Source organism: Phocoena phocoena, chromosome 10 (genome assembly GCF_963924675.1).
Source record: "Phocoena phocoena chromosome 10, mPhoPho1.1, whole genome shotgun sequence".
Classification (NCBI taxonomy): domain Eukaryota; kingdom Metazoa; phylum Chordata; class Mammalia; order Artiodactyla; family Phocoenidae; genus Phocoena; species Phocoena phocoena.
In genome coordinates this window covers 25,328,079-25,349,758 of record NC_089228.1, presented here as the reverse complement: position 1 = coordinate 25,349,758, position 21,680 = coordinate 25,328,079, and the positions used below count along the sequence as shown (strand labels likewise).

Sequence of the window (21,680 nt, the reverse complement as noted above, 5' to 3'; positions counted from 1 at the left end):
AATTTTACAGTCAAGACAGAACAACTCAACAAACTCTAAATATGGGTTCTCCCTGTGGATTCAAGAGTAGAGAGATATATTCTTTGTTAATTGACTACAAAACAATAAGCATCTAAGTCCTACACGATAGTGGCTCAAAACCCCATTCGATAATAATAGTAATGCTAATGCTAATCAGTGCTCTTGGGAGAAATAATACTGACGATCATTATTATAGAAGCAGTTAACTGTGATTGAAGGCTATGGGCTAGGCTTTTGACACGCACTATCTCATATAACAGATGTGAACACTGTCAAGTGAGTGCCATTATTATTCCCATTTATAGGTGAGAATACAGACATTCGGCAAAGTTGTATTATTTGTTAAAGCCACAAAGCTTGTAAGAGCCAGGCCTGGGAATGGGACCCAGTTTTGTCTGCTCCAAATATTCTATTGCCTTTCATTGGTCATAGCAGGCAATTCTTAAAAGGTAACAGCTGAAGAATTTTATTATTTGAGACTATACAGCTAATTATTCATTTCTACAATTAAAATGCATCACCTTTGATAGGAACAGCAGCTCCTATTCATTCTGGTTCATCAGGGATTTGAAATATTAGGAGACACGATGCCATGGGAACAAGGGTGCATCACGAACACCCCAAGACTATGAAGAAGATGGCAAAATTTCCATTCACTGATTTAACACACATTTTCAATCACTTTAAAAGCACCCATGTTTTAATCAGCAGAGGTTAACAATTTAAAGTAGCATTTATCTGCATTCTTTCCTAACTTTTCTCTCCTATGTAGTCAAGCTGTCTCTACTTGGTAATAAATGCACTTTAAAAATAGTCCAGAATTAAGACTGTTCTCCTAGTTAACCTGAAATCAAGAAGCTTTAACTAGAGCTAGTTCTTTTCTTCAAATAAACTATGAACAATAACACTGTTTGGTGTTTGTTTTTTCCCAAAGGATGTATAAGTGGAGTTTGCTCTCACCTCTCCCCAGCTGCCATAAGCCCACTGAGGGCAAGGGCCAGATTCGCAGGATCTCTGCTCATCGGGTTTGATTCTTTCCACGCAGTCGTTGGCGGTGTATCCATTTTCATCCTGACACACAACAACACGCCGCTGGGACCCACCAGCACAGGTACTGGAACACTGAACACAGCAGACATCAGTCAACAGGTTAATCCCTACCTCGATCTCCATCTCAGGGACACAAAAAGCAGCTGTTGAAGGGTCAGAGACAAATGTGGCAGAAACCATTCTCAAGTCATCCACAATGAACAGAAAGCAATCCTGAGAACCTCCCTTCCGTGGGGCTGTTTAAAGTTCACGTCTTAGCAACACCTGGAGGGCAGAAACACGGCTTCCCCCTTGAGCAGGTTAGGTCTCAGCAGGTGTTTCATCAATGCCTAATGAGTGATCATGTCTTGGGATTTCCAAAGCTGTCCTATTCATCCTTTGCATCTCTGAGAGGTACAGACGTGCTGACTGACACCACAGTCTACTGGGAAATTCTCTTCTTTGCAAAACTGCAAGCGCTTATTTAGAAACAACATTTAACTTCCCATTCAACACCGGGGTCAAATCACATGATTCAGGAATTGCCAGTTGTTGAACTGGCAATTCTGTACTGTACTAACTCCTTCAATTACCCAAGGAAAGCATCACGGAATGTCACTTACATATCATTTCCTTGCAGGTAACGTTCCTGTCTCTCCCGTGGCAAAAGCCTCTACTTCGGAGGCTAACGGTAGCAAGATTTGTTTTCCTTCTTTATTTTTATTCCCCAGTGAACTTGAATTCCATATTGACAGACCTCTCTTCAGGTGCACGAGCCAACTGCTTACTCCCTTTCACGGTTGTCATAGAATTACGTTCACCCTTCAGCTAATTTCCCACACAAGCTTCTCATAGCTCTCTTACTTATCTACATCTTGAGTGTTTTTTTCTTTCCATAATTTCCTTATCTTTTGAAACCCGATGTGTTTGCTAGTCTCCTTCACTCTGACCCTTAACTTGTACAATCTGTTTGCTTGTAAAACAACCATCTATTCCTCCAAGCAATCCGATTCTCAGGAATTATCAAGTCTCCCACTGCATCTGCAACATTGTTTTGAGTTCCGGGTTCCAATGGCTGATTTGTGCTATCAAACCCCAGCTCAAACCAGTGTTATTTCAAAATACCCATAAATGCTGCTCCTTGCTGGTTGGCTTCTTCCATATAAAGATGTGAAAATGTTTATTTTTTGCTTATTGTACTGGACTTCAGTTCAATTTCCCTGCCTATGCTGGTCAAATTATAAATGATTTTCAAAAATACTGAGTTTAATTTTTAAATGTAGAGCAGGAAAACAGATTTATGAATTCTGTCTGAGCAAATATTTAGGTGTTTTTTTTTTTTTTTTTGTGGTACGCGGGCCTCTCACTGTTGTGGCCTCTCCCGTTGCGGAGCACAGGCTCCGGACGCGCAGGCTCAGCGGCCATGGCTCACGGGCCCAGCTGCTCCACGGCATGTGGGATCTTCCCCGACCGGGGCACGAACCGGCAGGCGGACTCTCAACCACTGCGCCACCAGGGAAGCCCGGTAATGTTTGATTTACAAAAATCCTACCTCTATTCTCTGAGGGTTCTGATATACTCACTTGAAACTTAAAAATATTTGTTTTCTACTTTTAAACAGCTTATTATGTGAGAAACACAGAGAACTATTATTTTAATCAGCTTTGTTTGGGGACCAGAATTTAAAACATTAGGAAGGACCTTCCATATTGTAAACAGATTTGGAATATATATATTTTGGCCCTTGAATTTTTCCTTTGATAATAAAATCTTGTATTATTTGTTTATTATGTCACCTGTGTTATTGTCCCAATAAAATGGTAAGCTCCTTCAGAGGGGATCAATGTCATACTTGTATCCCTATTCGATCCTATAGTGCTGGTCACAGGATCTACTGCCTGATCCAATTAGAGTTTCTAGAAGCAACAGTTCCATAGACCACATGCTACCCTCCCTTCAATATGGCTGAGTGGAGCAAGGAAGGATAACAAATCCAAGGTCAACTAATCTACTGGCTGCCCAGTGACCAGTCAGATACTTCCTATTGAGAATCTGACCAAACAGATATAGCGCTCAGCTGGGGGTCAAGCAATTGCCGCCATACAGTCTAGAACTTGTGCTTGCACAGTTCTGAACCCAGCATCTGCCTGGGTCTTTATACTCCCATACACAGGTGACGTATTGTATATCATCTTTCTCCAGGTCCAATTTTGCCATTTTTTGATTAACAGGGATTCTTAGTTCCATTCTCATGTTGCAGAATTTCACTCTGGACTTATTTTAACCATTTTCCTGTCCTCTTTAGATGACATATTTTCCCAGGTAAACGTTTCTTCGAACAAACCCTGTACCTATCATCCACACTGAACAAAACAAGAGAGAATGGCCACTAGGGAAGCAAGAGATGATGGACATCTGGTATTTTTATCTGCCTACTATACTTCCCCTTAACACCTGGCAGCCCAATTTTCCTTTAAGGAATCATTTCTCCGCCAATGGATGTCATCTTAGTGGCACTGTGTTTTAAGATGCTCTACATTTCCCTGATCAAGGAGTAAGAGGAACGGGCTGCCAATCAGACTTTCCTGGGAATCTGAATCATGAGCAGAGCAACTCAAGGGTGGTCCAGAGTTGAAAAGGGTTCATTAAGACAGAAACTCCTGGGGCTTCCCTGGTGGCGCAGTGGTTGAGAGTCCGCCTGCTGATGCAGGGGACACGGGTTCGTGCCCCAGTCCGGGAAGATCCCACATGCCACGGAGCGGCTGGGCCCATGAGCCATGGCCGCTGAGCCTGCGCGTCCGGAGCCTGTGCTCCGTAGAGGGAGAGGCCACAACAGTGAGAGGCCCGTGTACCGCAAAAAAAAAAAAAAAAAAAGAAATTATACTGTAGATACTGTTACATCTAGAGATCAGAGATTGGCATTTGGCCTGGGGGCCAAATCTGGCCTGCAAGCTGTTTTTATAACTGAAGTGTTATGGAAACACAGCCATTTCCATGTGTTTACATATTGTCTATGCCTGCTTTTGTGCTAAGACAGCAGAGCTGGTTAGCTGCAACAGAGACTGCATGGTCCACATAGCTGAAAATATTTATTACCTGGCCCTTTGCAGAAAAAATTTGCCAACCCCTAGCTAGATCCCTAAAGATGTTCTGGTCCCAGTCTCTACTGGGGCTAAATGAACAGTATTGTTTGTTTTGCTTTCCCTTGAAGGAATCAATTCCTTTTCTTTTGCTTGCAACCAGAGACCCCTAGTTGGTAACACACCAAAAAACTTACAGAAGGTTCAGGTTTACGCAAAAACATACTGTAAAATGAGGTTCTGATTCCAGAAACTACTGGAAACGTTAGATTCCCATTCTCTAGTGTTCATGATTCTTTGCTGCCTTTCCTGCTGTGGCAGGCAGGAAGAACCATGCATCCCGAACCACGCAGAGATGTATACACATGCCACACTCTCCTGGGAGTAAGTCAGGCACGTCAGCCTACAGCTGAAAAATCACATTGTCCACCTTCAGCCTCACTTAACTTAGAAAAAAAAAAAAAATCCCTAAACAAAAAACAGGCACAATGAGAAGAATGGTATTGCCCACTGCTGCAAAAAGGTTACCTAATCCTCCCTAATTGGGAACTCTGCCCAAGGGCAGAATCATTCAATCTTAAAGGAATGCATTATCCACAAATGTAGTCCTAAACAAGAATAGCTTTCAGTGCCCTTTTTTTTTTTTTAAGTTCTAGTGTTATCATTAGAATACACGTTTGCGTTGTGATTTTTTTCCACTGGAAAAATCATGGGACACTCAGTGATGACCTCTCTTGATCACCCTTTAATTTCTCAGAACCCAAATTTCTTCTAACCCAGGCAAAGGAAGCCTCAAAGTGGGAAGTAAGGGAGGAGAATGAGGTGGTGAAGGTCCCAGGCAGATGTTCTGCTTACAACCAACAGGTGCAGTGTGTGAAAACACCCAGTGGCTATCTGCATTCACAGGAAAGTAAACCTAATTTATTGAAACATAACCATGGTGGGAAACCGACAGGTTCCTTCTAATGTGTTTTAGTCCAGAAATAATTAAACACAATGAGCAGTACTAGAAGGAAATGAATAGTAAACAATTAAAAAGACTTCGTGAGTGATTAATAAACACCAAACTCCCCATACCTCCCCAGGGTCTCTGCTACCTTACCCCTCCTGAAGTTCCTTTAGACATGTCCAGTATTCCACAATAAAATTATTTTTTGGAAAATTATTCAATAAAAATTCTGAAACTTTCGAGAGCATATTTTTCCTTTGAATGCTAGCTAAATATTATTTGTCAAGGTCTTCCTAATTTGAAGGACAAAGATAATGATAACAGTAAAAATAGTCGTCGACGTTTATTAAATTTTCACGATGGTGAGCAGAGTGTAAAACACTTTATTTGCATCGTTGTATTTAATTCTTATGACAACTCAAGAAAGTTGGAGTTACTGTTAACTTTGTTTTACAGATGAGGAAACAGGCTCAAAGAGGAGAGGGGACCTGCCAAAGACACCAAAATCTGAAAGTACAAGTCCTTGGATCAAACAGAGGCATCTTTCCTTAAAGCCTGTGCTGAACCATTCAGGTCTGGAATTTTCCCTCTAAGCACAGATTTTACCCAGCCCACTCCTTCTCTCCTAATCCAAGACAATGATCTACTACTACAAATGGCATAGCAATTGTGACACTTCAAGACTACACTCATCTGGAAGATAGCAAGAAGGAAAATGACTTTCATTAAAAACTCCCTTTCAGAAAAGTTCTTCTGCCCTTCTAATCTTCCTTCAGGTAAGAGCTGCCTGCCACCTCCAGGATCAATCATCACAGCTTCACATTACCTTCCAGGAAGCTGTCTGATCAAATCATCCAGCAGTGACACCCCCTCCCCTCCACGCAGTTAAGGTAGCTTAGAGGTGCGGGCAGACTGTCTCAAGTGACACCTCTTCTGGGACTGCAATTAACCTCAACAAATGAAAATGCACAGTGTCAATCCCTTCTGACATAAATATGCTCCAGAGGTGTTTCTAGTTTGTTTCCCTCCAAGCACTACATCAAATGAAAGAGAAGAAAGCAAATTCGCAAAGGCTTCAGGGAATACTCACTGCTCCCCAGGGGCCAGTCCTCCACTGGTTTCCTCCGAGCACGTGGGTGCGGCTAGGGCTGACGCTCCTGGGGCGATAACCCTCGTTTTGGAAAGGGTGCTGAGCGAGGCCACTGTCTGGGGTCCGCTGAGGGCATGGTGACATGGAACAGTCCTGGTCGGTTTCTGGGATATAATCCGGGTCACACTCGATTTGATCGATCACGTGGTCACTGTAGTTGACACAGACCACTTGCCGGGTGGTCCTCCCTTGCCCACACGTCACGGAGCACTACATTGGACGTTCAGAAAGAGAAAGGGTGGTTCAGCCAGTCGCTCAGGCCCAAAACCCTGGCATCTCCCCGTCTCTTTTCTTCCCACCTCATGGTCATTTTCATGGGGAAGACTTGTCGGCCCAGTATGCAAAATACATCCCGATCAGCCACTTCCCACCATCTCTGCCATCACCTCCATAGTCCAGGCCACCGCCTTCCCTTGCCAGGACTATTGCAGTGGCCTTTCAGCTGGGCTCTTGTTTGTAATCTTGACACCTTCCTCCCAACCCAAGCCTGTTATCCACATATCATAAACCATGACCCTTGCAAACTATAGTCAGATCATGTCATTCACCTAGTGACTTCCCAATTCACTGTGAATAATGTCCACAGTCCTTACCTTGACCTAGTAGGCCCTTCATGACGTGGCCACTGGCTACCTTTTTTTTTTTTTTTTTTTTTGCGGTACGCGGGCCTCTCACTGCTGTGGCCTCTCCCGTTGCGGAGCACAGGCTCCAGACGCGCAGGCTCAGCGGCCACGGCTCATGGACTCATCCGCTCCACGGCATGTGGGATATTCCCGGACCGGGGCACGAACCCGCGTCCCCTGCATCAGCAGGCGGACTCTCAACCACTGCGCCACCAGAGAAGCCCTGGCTACCTTTTGGACACATCTCTTATCACTCTCCACACTGCACTCCAGCCCCACGGGCCTTGTGGATGCTTTTTGAGCAGGCCAAGAACACCCCCGTCTGAGGGTCTTTGCAGCTGCTCTACTTTCTGCTGTGCAACACGGATGTCCATGTGCTTCACCGCTTCACTCTGTGCAAGCCCTGCTCAGTGCAGTGTGAGGCCTTTTCCGACCACCTTGTCTAAAAGCACATCACCCCTTTCTCTCTGCCATTACTGTGTTGGACCTTTTTTCTGGTATGTATCAGTATCTGGTGCTATATCATATATTTCTACCTTTATTTGCTCATTGACTGGACTTGCCATTGGAATGATCTTCATAAAGGCAAGGACCTTCTTATTTGTCAGTCACTGCTCTTTCTAAATACCTGGTGAGTAGACAGATGGATCTGATAGATGTACGTGTGTACCGTTTGGAAGCTCAGGGCGTGAGAGTGGGATTATCTGCCATTTACTGAGCACCTTCTTTGTTCTAAGGGTTTAACAGCCAGAATCTCAAATAATCCTTACAACAGCCTTATAAGGTAGATATTCTTTTTGGCCTCTTTTAAGAGCAGAAGAAACTGAGGTTCAAGGACTAACACCAGACTGCTCAAGGTCATGCAGCCAGTTAATGTCAATGTCTGGATTTTTACACAGCTCTCTCTGAATCCAGCTCTCACATTTCATATATGTATTATGGTTATTTATTGAGATATTCATCTCCATTCTCTTCACCTGTCCTAAGCTCTGTATTTCCTGGACTCGGGAACTTTTGCAAGGCAGAAAGCAGGAGTTACCTGAACACAAAGGTTTTTCTACTTTTTTTTTTTTTCTACTTTTATAAAAGTCCACAGGTGGTTCCTGGTGTGCACAGGAGGCTGGGTCCCCAGCATTGCCTGAGGGTTCCTACTTCTCCCTCTCGGCAGGGAAGCCAGAGGCACAGGACTTGAAGGGACCACGGGATGCAGGAGGCACCCAGATGCAAGTTGAGGCCCTCCCCTTACTCCCCCCACTTCTCCCTGCTACTTCTGGTACTCCACAAGCCTACTACATTCTAATGTGACTTGGCTCAGTTAAGACTGCATTTTCCAACCAGCCCAACAGGATGTGGGCTTAAGGGGTTGTAAGTTGATTTACTCATTTTTTAAAAATGTGCATTTCTTGCACATCTGGCTAAGATTCATACCAGCTGCACATACGCGGAGAAGAATATCTCGCAACCATGTCCAATTCTAAAACAGTGCCCGTTGACCTTGGGGACCCATGACTAGCCGTCCTCCTTACAGCTCCCCCAGTCCTCTCCCAATTCCAAAGAATTCACTTGCTTACCGGGTTCCAGTCCAGAGCCTTCCACCGCCCACAGGGGGTCACAGAACATTCCTCCTTTGCCACTGGTCTAGGGAGGGTTGCACAGGCACTGTCGTCAGCCACAGAGCCATCCTCGTCCCGACAGCTGACATATCTCATCCTGGTACCTTTTCCACAAGTGGCTGAGCACTGCGTGTTGGAATAAAACAATGCAGAAATGTTATCTGAAACAGTCACTCACTGGATAGAAACCTACTTTCTCAAGTCGTGTCAGAGAACGTCTGCCTTCCCTCCCACCCTCTCTACTTCTTCCGTTCTTACTGGCGTCCAAGACCCAAATCGCCACTGGGTCCTTGGAGCACTGTGTGTGCTTCTCCTTGCTTCCGGGGCGGCGGGGGGAGGGTGACAAGATGGTAATTCACAGTCCTAGACGCGGACGGGAAGAAAAAGCCAAAGTTACCTTTCAGTCATGGCATATACAAATATAAGGACTAAGAGTTCTAAGATCTCAGACTTCTGGGTGATTTGGGGCAAGTCACGTGACACCTCTCAGCCCCAACTACAAATTCAACTGTGAAATGGGATATAATCTGAGTCCCTTTGTGGGTGCCTTAATACAAAACCACATTTATTTACCTGTTTGTGTGAAGAAGGTATTGTAAAATGACACACAATTTAGGAAAGAGCAGCATACCCTTCTAAAATGATTAAAACTGTTAATGTTTTGAAACATTCTGCAGGCCAATTTCTGCTTCTACATTTCAATTCACTTCTTAATCAGATTTTGCTAACCATGAACTTGCTTTCCGAGTGTACCTGCAGATAGCTCCTGAGGCCCCGAAGAAGGTCAACTCTAGATACAAGAGGTGTATTCAATATCACAAAGCCTAGAATTTATATCACACCCCCCAATGACTCAGAGGCAATTCCTATGATGGACTGAGGTTATCCATGCGTAGGTAATATTCCCAGATTTCCAAATGGGAAATCGGAAGTACACACCTGTTCACAATCATTCCCAGCCTCAGTGGTTATCAAATGTTCTTGGATTAAATACATACCCATTAAATGCCCAGGATGCCCGGGCACAGTGCAAAGTGCTGGAGGCTCAGTGCGGAAGTGACTTTAGGAAGTTTACCAACTGAACAGGAAATTCTGTTATTTGGTTCAGACCTTGCCTATTCCTCTGCCTGGGTCCAAAGAATGGCACAGGGAACTTGTCGCACAGTGAAAAATTTATTCACATGCTGCAGCTGCGAGAGCTGCCCTACAGTCAGTCCATGGATATTACTGAATAACCTAGAAACGTATGTTGTGAATCTCTAAGGGAGTCGCTAAGGCCTTACATTCTGCGTCTTTAGAAGTCGCAGCTAATTCCCAGGCATTTATCATGCAGTGGGTTGGAACATTTCAATAAAAAAAATAAAGATGACGCAAGTCACAAGCGGTGTTTGGTTAACTGATCAGCAATGACAGCATGAACAACACTGCCATATGCATTTCCTCTTTTGAGACTCTGCATCCATCAACAACACATGTTGCCAAGTAGCAGACTGAGGGCACTCAGAGCCGAGGCAGTACAGTGGCCAGATGGGGCCTCAGAGCATAACTTCTGGGTGTAGTCTGGGTTCAAATCCTGTCTTCTGCAATTAGCAAAGCTGATCTGCAAACCCCCGTCTTCTCTTTACATGTTCTCCTTACACAAATGATGCCAAAATCAAGGTCCACATGGAATAGTGTGCTGGTGAATGATTACCAACTAGCTCTCTCGAGAAACAAGGCGTGCTTATGCGTGTGTACAGATATGTATGTGTATATACATATATACATACACACATATTACATGCACCTATGTGTGTATATATATGCTTGTTTATTATAAGTTTTTCTGGTATAAAGAATGTGTAGCATAAAATTTACAAATAACAATAAAATATACAATTCTTTAATTTAAATTTCATAGAGCCATTGATTCTTACAGAATACGTTTGTTGTTTTTGCTGAACTCTTGAATCTCTGGCTGAGCGATGGTTGTCGTTGCTGAACAAGTGTAGGTCTGACATGAATGTCAGTTGATATTTTGTTTACATTTAAGAGTATCGTGAAAGAGGAACAATGAAGATGTATGTCAGAACTTCGCTCACTCACCCGATGACATGAACAATTTCTTTGCTGAACCAGCAAATAATTTTCAAGTACCAGCAAAATATTTCCTTATTTTTTTATGCTGTTTACAACATAACAGCTGCAGACACAAGACTTTTAAAAGTTTAGTCTGCATTATTAACATTTGTTCCCTCACTTTTTTGAGTCTAAACAATCAATACAACAATCAATTAAACTCTGAATTACAGCATCTACTGATTTCTGTGGTGTAAGTACTCTCACCATGGCCAATTTCAAGCTACCAACTTGATATCAATGAACACAGAGTTAAAAAGGGATGTGCAGTAGCTCACCACTGTACAGTATTTCCGCCATGCAAATACGTACAAATGTAATGTAAATGAGAGTGAACTACAGGAAAATAATTAGAAAGGGAAAAGTGAGTATTTCTCAACTTAATTTTTAATATCATCTATTTATTTATAGGTTTTTATTTTCAATTTTTAATAATAGCTGAATTTAATAACCAGCTTGCAAAATTTCTGAAAATTTACCAACCATCGCTTGTGAGCTAGAACAAGCCAGCTCCAGCACATGCAGCCTGAACATATGATACTATTTGCCAAACCCTACATTGAAATCATTAAAAAAATATGAGTTCAAGAAAACCAGCCCAAAGAGTCAACCTTTGCCACCCAGTAAGAATCAGAATCAAGCCTACATACAGTTCCAATAAGCAGAGAAGAACAAAACTGGTACATCAAAATATTAGATCCAGAATGTAACAAATAAGTAAATCCAGAACAATTTAGTCTACTGTTTCCTCTACCTACATACTTAACTACGAAAGGACTTCAGTTTTGACTGAGCTCCTGGGAAGTTTTGGCATCAGTGCCCAAAGCCAATAACTGATTTTGACAAAGGAAATTTACCTGGGTATCAGTTGGTCTAGTTGCTGCATTGCAGTCATTATCATCCACCACTGACATGTAGGTCCCAATGATGCATTTCACTGCTCTTAGCTGGTATCCCTGTCCACAAGTGACACTGCACTGGGGGAAAGAAATAAAACAGAAAGTATATACAATCCAGCCAGTGTTCTCTTTCCCTAACTTTACCTATAACATTCTACAAGAGAAAAAATATTTCCATCATAGTGGGCCAGAGGGCTGGCACTCAAAGATATTACGTAAAAGCAGGTAATCCTACTCTGTACAAATTACACTGATCGATTATCAAGATATTACATGGAATTATTTCTGCCTCCCATTGGAATTATGTTTGTAGGAGCTCAGTTCCTTGACCGTGAACCCCTGGAAAGAGGGGAGTACATTTCAATCATTTTTACATCTTTCACACTCTACCTAGCAGAATGCTGTGGCTAAAATAGGTACTTTATATAGTTATTTGACTTCTGGAAAATTTTCCTAAAGCGATTATCAGAGTTTGCATGAATATTTTTGTATAAGAATGGTCTTTGCAATATTATTTATAGAAGGCAAAATATTAGAAGCCACTTAGCTAGGCAAGAACCAAAAGTCAATTAAATGCACCATGGCAAACAGATCATAAGGAAAATGTAGCCACTAAGCCTAATTGTTAGATTTAAAGAGCATCTAAAAAACGATAAGTAGAGGGAGTGACGTCATGGAAATGGCAGTTCAGGAAGCTCCAAGAGTTGATCCCTCCACTGAAGCAACGATTAAGCTGGCAAAAAATGGCAGAATCTTTTTTTTTTTTTTTTAACTCTGGAAGCTAATCAAACACTTAAAGCAACTAGGTGAGTGCTTACTGCCAAATTTCAGTAGGAAAGCGTTGAGATATTTTTGCTTATTGCCCCCCTGCCATATTACACGTTCCTCTCAAATGCACATGGAACATTCTCCAGTACAGACCATATATTAGGCCACAAAACAAGTCTTAATAAATTTTAAAACCCTGAAATCTCACAAAGTATCATCTCTGGCCACAAGTAGAAAGAAATAACAGGAGGAAAACTGAAAGATTCACACATATGTGCAAATAAAACAACAGAGTCTTAAATAACCAGTGGATCAAAGAGGAAATCACAAAGGAAATTAGAAAGTACTTTCAGATGAGTGTAATCAAAAATAAAACATAAAATTTATGTTTTAATAAATATAAAGATGCAGCAAAAGCAGTGCTCAGAGGGAAATTTGTCTGTAAACACGTATATTATTTAAAAAAAAAGATCTCAAATCAATAACCTAACTTTACCCCTTAAGGAACTAGGAAAAGAACAAACTAAACTCAAAACTAGCAGAAGGGGAAAAAAAAAAAGACTAGAATAGAAAAACAACAGAATCAACAAAACTAGAAGTTGGCTCTTTAAAAAGATCAACAAAATTTATAAATCTTAACCTAGACTGACTAAAACGAGAGAAGACGCAAACAACTAAAATCAGAAATGAAAGCAAGGGCACTGCTGCTGACTCTACAGCAATAAAAAAGGATAATGAAAGTACAGTGAACAATTATATGCCAACATGTTAGACAATCTAGATGAAACACACAAATTTCCAAACACATACTAATTACCCAGAAACACAAAAAAATCACAAAACCTGACTTAAAAAGAAACAGGACATTTGAACAGACCTATAAGAAGTAAAAAGATTGACTCAGTAATCAAAGACCTCTTAATAAAGAGAAGTCCAGGACCAGATGGCTTCACTGGTGAATTCTACCAAACATTTATAGAAGAATTAAGTACTATGCACCATAGCCAAAAGGTGCAAACAACCCAAATGTCTGTAGAGGGATAAATGGATGAACAAATTACGGGATATCCATACATGGAATATTATGCAGCCATAAAAAGGAATGAGGTACATATGTGTGCTACAACATGGATGAACCTTAAAAACATCATGCTGGGCTTCCCTCGTGGTGCAGTGGTTGAGAGTCCGCCTGCCGATGCAGGGGACACGGGTTCATGCCCCGGTCCGGGAAGATCCCACATGCCGCGGAGCGGCTGGGCCTGTGAGCCATGGCTGCTGGGCCTGCGCGTCCGGAGCCTGTACTCCGCAACGGGAGGCCACAACAGTGAGAGGCCCACGTACCGCAAAAAAAAAAAAAAAAAAAAAAAATCATGCTATGTGAAAGAAGCTGGAGACACAAACAGTCACGTATTGTATGATTCCATTTGTACGAAATACTTAGAATAAGTAAATCCATGGAGGTAGAAAGCAGATTGTTGGCTGCAGGGGTGAAGGGGAAATGGGGAGTAACTGCTTAATGAGTATTTTGGGGTGACAAAAATGTTTTGGAACTAGATAGAGGTGGTGGTTGTACAACATTCTGAATGTACTAAATGCCACTGATTTGTTCACTTTAAAATGGTTAATTTTGTTTTGTGAGTTTTACTTCAATTAACAAAAAATTGATGAAATGCAATCCTATTTTTAGTTTTTAAAACATAAGGAGGCAATCATAAATGTATTAACTCTGCAGTGTAGAGCTAGGAGTGTGGTTTTCTTCTTTTTGCTAAGTTACTTTTTGCAAAACTTCTTTTATGAACATGCATTATTCTTCAATATTTTAAGAAAGTCTGTTGCCCTGAATTGCATGTTCAGTCAAAGGAGGGACAAATTTCTGGCTAGGACTGACCTGGTATAAACACACATAAAAAAATAGGCCTTTTAGTTCTAAAAGCTGTTATATTCAAATCTTAACAGTGGCCCTGAGCTGTGCTCTCCTTCTGCTATTATTTACAAGAGCTAGCAGATATGGACAAAAAGGAGGCAAGATCTGGGGCATCAGTGGACTCCCCCTGTTTAATAAGTGTGATCAAACATGATCAGCCATTCTGACCAAGGATGCTGTGTAATGGAGAGGAAGAGTGCCAATGTAAACGGTAGAAATTGTAAGGGTGTAGTAATAAAGCTGCTCTCATTTACTGCACGTATGTTGGAAATGAAGACGTAAGCTAGGGAAGAGGCTGTGGCCGGACAGGGTGGAGGGAGAGTCATTCTTAAAGAGATTACACAAGTGACAGCAGGCAGCTGCTTTGCTTCTCTTGGGAACATGGAGTGCTACTTAAATAGTACCCGAACGCTTTTGCTTCTATATTAGGAAAGACTTAATTCCAAGAGTAGTGGCTTCTTAAGTGCAAGCCCAAGGGAGACTTTCACTCTCTCCTTTAAGAACAGTTCAAATGACTGTGAAACCTACACTGGGGGCTTGGAAAAGATTCTTTCAAAGAGAGATGATTCCTGTAACCTTTGATCTAATTAATTCTGTTTGAAAAGTCTGAATAATTTATGAGAGGTGAACGTAGGAATCATGACACTGGGAGCCAAAACATCCCTTCCAAATCCCAGTCCAGACCCTCCTGCCAAAGACACTGGCGCTGGATCACATTCTGTAACAGACCCACAGCTGCACTCTAGTAGATAACATCAGCCAGGCATGAGATCTGTTGTGAATTTGTTCAAATTCGTGTGTGCTCAAGCTACAGTTTTAACCCAAGGGCGAAGACACGCACGTGGGTCTGGAAAAGGAATAATCAGCTCCAGGAGGCCAAGCGGCAACTCTCAGAAGTGGGGCAAAATGGTTGCAGAGTTTCCATCACTTGGCGCCACGGAGGTGCAGTGCGTGCCACATGCCATGGTGGTTAAATCCCGGCCGCTGGAATGTCCCTCTGCAGGCCCGCTCCAGATAAGAAGGAAAGAATGTAGTTAAGAACTTTATCATTCAAAATACCTGTCCCCAGGGACCTGCCTGCCAGGACGCACATTCTGGCTGCTGACAGGTCTGCATGGAGGCTGGCTTGGTCTCAGAGTCACAGATTCTATCGTTTAATCGATCTTCGCCAAACTGACACCAGACCTGGCGGTGCTTATGCCCTTTTCCGCAGGTGACCAAGCACTGTAATAAAAGGTGCAGCCAGTCAGGGTCATTTCTGAACCATGTACTGTGGTTCCCGGGGATTAGTCACTGATTAACAGGGCCAGGTGTGCTCTTTTCCCACAGCAATTCCTCTCAGGCGTTGCAATTTGTAAATACATCAAGGTCCAAGCTTTTCACGCATTCACGCATTCGTTCATTCATTCTGTATTTATCCAGGCTCTGGGACAGTTTCAAGCACAGAATACACTTAACACAGCATCATGCTGTAAAATCCTGAAAAACAGCATTCATGGTTTGGTAGCATAAGAGCTAAGGGTGGGGAATTTACGAGTCAGACTAACCTAGTTTTTAATCCTGATACTGTTTTTTAATCAGCTGTGGATACTAAGTGATCTCCCTGTACTTCAATTTTCTCATGTGTACAATGGGGGCTACAGTAATGCCTACTGCCAGGAATTGTGAAAACTAAATAAGAAAAATCCAAATGAAGTACTTAGCACATATTCGTTCAATGAGTCTTAAAGATAATCTAAATAAATAGATATCATCATCATTATTATCTACTTTCATTGTAGAAAACTTGAGAAATACAGAAAGACATAAAAGAGAAAACTATAATGATCCCCAAATCTCACTACCTACCTAGGGATAATTATTATTAAAATTTTGCTGTTTTCTTCCCAGTCTTTTTAGCTATGGAATGTTGGATCATACTGAATATATACTTTCATATCTCCCACTTCCATTTCATTAAGTATTTTTGCAAAGGTCTGTTACTTAAGCTAGTATTAGCTATCTAAGTAGAACTTAGACCCAATACCTTCTTTCATCTTTTTTTTTTTTTTTTTTTTAACTAAATACTAGAATTGAAGCTAAGGCCACGTAGTTAACATAGAACATAAGAACTAGGTTTGTTGTTAATTTGTCCAGGAGTCAGACACTGTTAATCACATGCACTGTTACTTGTCTGCCATTTCAGAGGCGTTAATAGTATTCTTTTACGATTCAGATTTTATTTAATGTTGAAAGTAAACAGTTAATATTGCACTTGCACGGCTGAGATAAGGGAATGGATGCAGAAGCTGTAGCAGAGAAATACCTCTTTCGCCACATTCCTGACTTGGCCCATAAATAAGGCAATTTCTGTTCCCCTGCCACTGGCTCCCCTGAAGAAAGGTGGAGGGAGGCACTTGCTCGGTGAGAATCTCACCAGGAAATACTGACTCTGTCTATAAGAGCAAGTTGCTGTCCTCGGGCCACCTACGCTACACAATGGAGGGTTAGCCTTCTGCTTCATCGGGTAAGGGACAAGCAAAGCATACATCTGGAATACTCAGCCAGCTACTTTCTCTTTTTCCCAAGTTTTCCACTAGCAACTAGATGGGTAATCAAATAGGTCACTCACTGGGGTCTAATTCTCTTATTTCAAAGGTAAGAAATCAGGGAATCTTAGTTTTGACTTCAGATCGAAGCCAATGCAGCTTTATAATTAATAAAGAAAGCCCTGATTTCCTTTATAGCAACTTAGCCAGGGCTCAAGGGGGAGGGAAGGTGAGGAGGTGGAGCTTCAAAAATCACTAACAGGGCTTCCCTGGTGGCACTAGTGGTTGAGAGTCCGCCTGCCGATGCAGGGGACACGGGTTCGTGCCCCGGTCCGGGAAGATCCCACATGCCGCAGAGCGGCTGGGCCCGTGAGCCATGGCCGCTGAGCCTGTGCGTCCGGAGCCTGTGCTCCGCAACGGGAGAGGCCACAGCAGTGAGAGGCCCGCGTACAGCAAAAAAAAAAAAAAAAAAAAAAAAGGAGAAAAAAAATCACCAACAGAAGCTACTACGGTGGGTGATTCAGATAAACCCACTGTGACTCTGGGGTCGCCAGTACACCAGTCATGTCCAGTGAAGACAGTCATGGGGCAGGTGGGAGACTGGAGTTGTTTCCTCAAGAGGAGGTGGGAGAAAGGTGCAGCTGGTCTAGCCTTGAACCGACCTGGGGGAGACTCAGAATTGAGTATCGGAGATGAGCCGGGGGAAATAACAGCCTTTCCATCTCACCTCTGACCAGTCTCCTGATTTCCACTGTGGACAAGGGAACTCGTTGCACTTCTGAATGGTGACTTTCTCTTGATGCGTGCATTTGCTATCATCAAGTACGTCATTACGGGTGTTGACACAAATAGCCCTTCTCCTCTGGCTTCCACCATCACAGCTTTTAGAACACTGAAAGGACAAAACAAATGAAATAAAATTATTGCTGAGTTTCTCATCAAGCATGCTCAAGATACTGGCTAGGCTGGCTTGTCTCTTCCAGTCCTTAAGAAACAACCAACCAACAAAGCCTGGTCAATTCTAGTTGTTATTTTAGGGGGATCGGTTCATGTTACCAATTTATTTACCAGGTTTACACTGATGTCAATATTAGCAAACTGGCAAAGGAAAACAAAATTGGACATAGTTTGTGGGATATGAAAAAAGTGTTCTGTTGAGTTGTTCCACCACTCCCAATTTTCCACATGCCATGCCCACATCAGACATTACAAATCAATCATGGTACTCTTCTGCAGTTTTAATAGGGGCAGCCATTATAAATCAATCATGGTACTCTAAATGGGATTTCTCAATGCAGCTCTGCAAGGAGCCATCATCAGCTAATCAGACTTACTCCAAGAAGAAGACTCTCTGAGTGAGAACCAACTTACTTCAGTCCAAGCAGAATAGCGCCAGCCACCAGTGTTACATTCTCCTGAGCATTTTTCCCGGTTGCTTGGTTTGGGGTGACTGCTGCAAAAACTGTCATCAACCTTCTCGGTCTTCCCATCTAGCCTGCTGTATCTGGCACAGTAGATGTCTAATGTGCGGTAACCCAAGCCACACTGGGCACTACATTCACTCCTGCTGGCCACGTGCCACCTATGCATAAACAACAGGGAGAAACCGACATTTCTATTAAATATATATGTCTTATTGAGACTCGACTGGTGGAAGAGTTGAGCTCTGTTTTCTTCCTTAACTCAAATACCATGAAACGCAAAGCCACAGTCAGTTACTGAAATCCAATTTAAAACCAGCATTTCCATGTATTTTTCATGGCTGCCAATGTACATGTAAGTCACAGAGTCATAGTCAGTGGTTCTGTGTTTGTGAAGATTCTCCCCCGATACAGTCAATCTGAAATTCAAGTAACCAAAAAAAAAAAAAAAAAAACCATTGGAATTCAGCAGAGCAAAAAAAGTAACTTTATATTTAAAAGGTTCATGCAACCCAGCCCTTCATTTGTCAAGGAGGCTGCTTTAACAGGGAATCATTGTTGGAAACAATCCCTAGGAAACCTCCTTTATGTGGGCCTGTGCTGGAAAATGCTCAGTGAACATCCTGTGAATTAATAAAGGAATGGATAATTTGGACTATAATTGTGAATTTCAAGTATGCTAAACTGTGTACATTATTATCTGTGAATAAAGACTATAAGTTGCTTGAAGCCATAGACCATAGTCTATATAACTCAATTACAATTTTTTTTTCTTTGGCTGTTTAGCGTCTTAGTTGTGGCACACGGGATCTTTGTTGTGGCACACGGGATCTTTCATTGTGGCACATGGGCTTCAGAGTGGGCGGGCTCAGTAGTTGCGGCACATGGGCTTAGTTGCCCGGCAGCATGTGGGATCTTAGTTCTCTGACCAGGGATCGAACCCAAGTCCCCTGCATCAGAAGGCGGATTCTTAACCACTGGACCACCAGGGAAGTCCCACAATTTTTTTTTTGAAGACTATTTTTTTTTTAGAGCGGTTTTAGGTCCACGACAAAACCGAGAGGAAGGTACAGAGATTTCCCACATACCCCTGCCCTCACATATGCAGAGCCTCCCCATCATCAGCACTCCCCACCAGAGTGGGACATCTGTTACAACTGATGAACCTACGTTGTCACATCATTATCAACTGAAGTCTATAGTTTACATTAGGGTTCACTCTTGATGTTATATATTCTATGGGTTTAGACATATGCTTAGTGAATATATATCCACCATTACAGTACCACACAGACGTAAAAATCCTCTGTGCTCCACCTATTCATCCCTTCCGGTCCCATGATTATTCACTTTTAATAGTAGATTTGAATCTAACGAATTTTTGTCAACTTTATATCCCTAGTACCTATAAGACTTTTTGGGCACACAGTAGGTGCTCACTATGTACTGATAAATCAAGTGGTTCTTTTAATGCTCCAGCAATGGAACTAGAGCTTAAAAAAGAAAAAAAAAAATGCTTAAAATGAATAGAATAGTCTAAAAAATGAGCTTGAAACGTGTTTCGTTGATCAAACTTAGCAATCCCAAAAGGATGATTTCTTTATAATCTTCATTTGAATTTGCTCTTGATCGTTAATTCTCTCCTGCTCATAAACTCTGTGGCTTGCCAAATACCAATGTCCTAAAAGTTCTCCCTTCTACACTCAGGAAGAGAAGAAGAGCACTGGACACAAGCTTATCTTGGAATTCCTCACAAATGCTCAAAAGTAGGTCAGAGTTGACCCACTCCTACATTTGGCATGTAAAGTGGGCTACTGAGATTTTCCATGGGAGTGACATAGTATTTGGAGGATTTATTTCTAACCGGAACATGTTACATGGGGATTGTAAAACAGTGCTTTATCTCATCCTGTCAAAGTTTAATCTGGGCAAACTCTCACTTCCCTAAGGAAGTGAGGCAAAAAATGTGGACCAATTCAACAGAGGCATCTGGAACTTTCATCCGCCCTTTGATTCTCAGCTACCTTCTCTTTGCCTTCATCATCATTTCCTCGTGGAAGGGTTATTTTCCATCCTGGATAAAGGAGCCAGGAATCCTGCCCCTTACAAGCGCACCAGCAGCTTGGGCTGCGAAAGTGTACCAGAGTTTTCCTGATATTCACACAATCCCCAGAACCCAGGCAGAGAACGTGGCATAGTCTGTGAAAAGGTCACAGCACTGCTTTAGGAAAGTTCTCAAAATGCTATCACTTAACTTCACTTATTATCACACTGGAAAGTCATCTCACCTTCAGTGTTCTGAATTCATTCATTCATGTCATGTAACAATTGTAATGTGTTACTATATTGCAGAAAAGCAAAGTTTCGTTAATAAGTGGAAAACAGAAAAGAATGTATGTCTCCAGTGGGTGTGTGGAGCATTGTGGCATTAAATAATTTGGGGAACTACTGATTTAAGCAAGTTCCTCTACTGCAGAACTTCTCAGGGCCTTCAGAATGTTAATCTGAATTACAAATCTTCACATAGTGGAGAAGACAGTCAGTAATACTTCTCACACATACTGGTTTGCTGTGGATCGCCCTGTTCAACTAGCATTCCATAAAAATGTTTTGGGAAAACCTGTTGTAGAGTTTGAGCAACCAGTATTAATCTTCTCTCCAATCTTTCAGTGTTGCACAAAGATACTTGGCAATTATTAGTATAAATCATAAAAACAGCCACTGTCAAGTTGACAGAGAGAAGACAGACAGTAATGCCTTCTTTGGGCTCAGTCTCTGCCTTTGCCTGTTTTTCAGTAAACAACTTTATTCTTCCAACAATCTGTAAATGTCAGTAAGGTATGAGCTTGAATGCTGACATATAAACACAATCTTCTAGGGACTTCCCTGGGGGTCCAGGGGTTAGGACTCTGTGCTCACACTGCCGAGGGCCAGGGTTCAATCCCTGGTTGGGGAACTAAGATCCCACAAGCTGTGCAGTGCAATCAGTCAATCAGTAAGATCTTCTACTTAATTTCAGACATGAGCATGCACCTGTCTAGTTATGAGGCTTTAAAAACTAATCCTAAACTTCCCCTTTTATTCTTTTTATTTCTAAATTCTCCGCCACAAGGTCTGTCACTTCTACCATAGACACGTCTACCAAAAGGCATGGCTAAAATTCCTTCACTTTCTTTTCTTTAATCAGCCAGAGGTGCTATCATCACCCAAGCCGGTTCCCTGAGCTACTGTCCTCCTTTGGTATCAGCAGAGTTTAAGGTGTTTGTTTGTTTTTTTTTCTTTTTTTATGTTAAGTATAAAAAAAAACAGGTGGCTTTCTCCAAATGGGGAATTTAGAATAGTACCTTTGATATACCTACTATATGAAATGCAAAGACTTTAAGACCTGACTTTATTTACCTAGCTATTGTGAAATGAGTTTTAATAAAAATCAGAATCAGAAAGTGCAAATACAAGCTCAACACTTATTAGCCAAGTGACTCCAGGCAGGACACGTAACCTCACAGAGGCTCAGCTTCCTCATCTGTGAAATGGTGGCAAGTAGGATCCATTTCATA

General features: G+C 42.1%; 1 protein-coding gene across 2 annotated transcripts in view; it reads right to left on the bottom strand.

Annotated features, from left to right (window-relative positions):
- The window catches only part of ADAMTS9 (ADAM metallopeptidase with thrombospondin type 1 motif 9), a 169,754-nt gene that overhangs the window by 80,683 nt on the left and 67,391 nt on the right, over positions 1–21,680 (bottom strand). For both annotated transcript variants that reach the window (XM_065886320.1, XM_065886321.1), the window contains 8 exons: positions 18,074–18,284; positions 17,430–17,594; positions 15,234–15,398; positions 11,441–11,560; positions 8,724–8,828; positions 8,424–8,591; positions 6,170–6,439; positions 982–1,143 (listed from right to left, as the gene is read on the bottom strand). In XM_065886320.1, the coding sequence (XP_065742392.1) occupies positions 982–1,143; positions 6,170–6,439; positions 8,424–8,591; positions 8,724–8,828; positions 11,441–11,560; positions 15,234–15,398; positions 17,430–17,594; positions 18,074–18,284 (1,366 nt within the window). The remainder of the gene's footprint in view (positions 1–981; positions 1,144–6,169; positions 6,440–8,423; positions 8,592–8,723; positions 8,829–11,440; positions 11,561–15,233; positions 15,399–17,429; positions 17,595–18,073; positions 18,285–21,680) is intronic.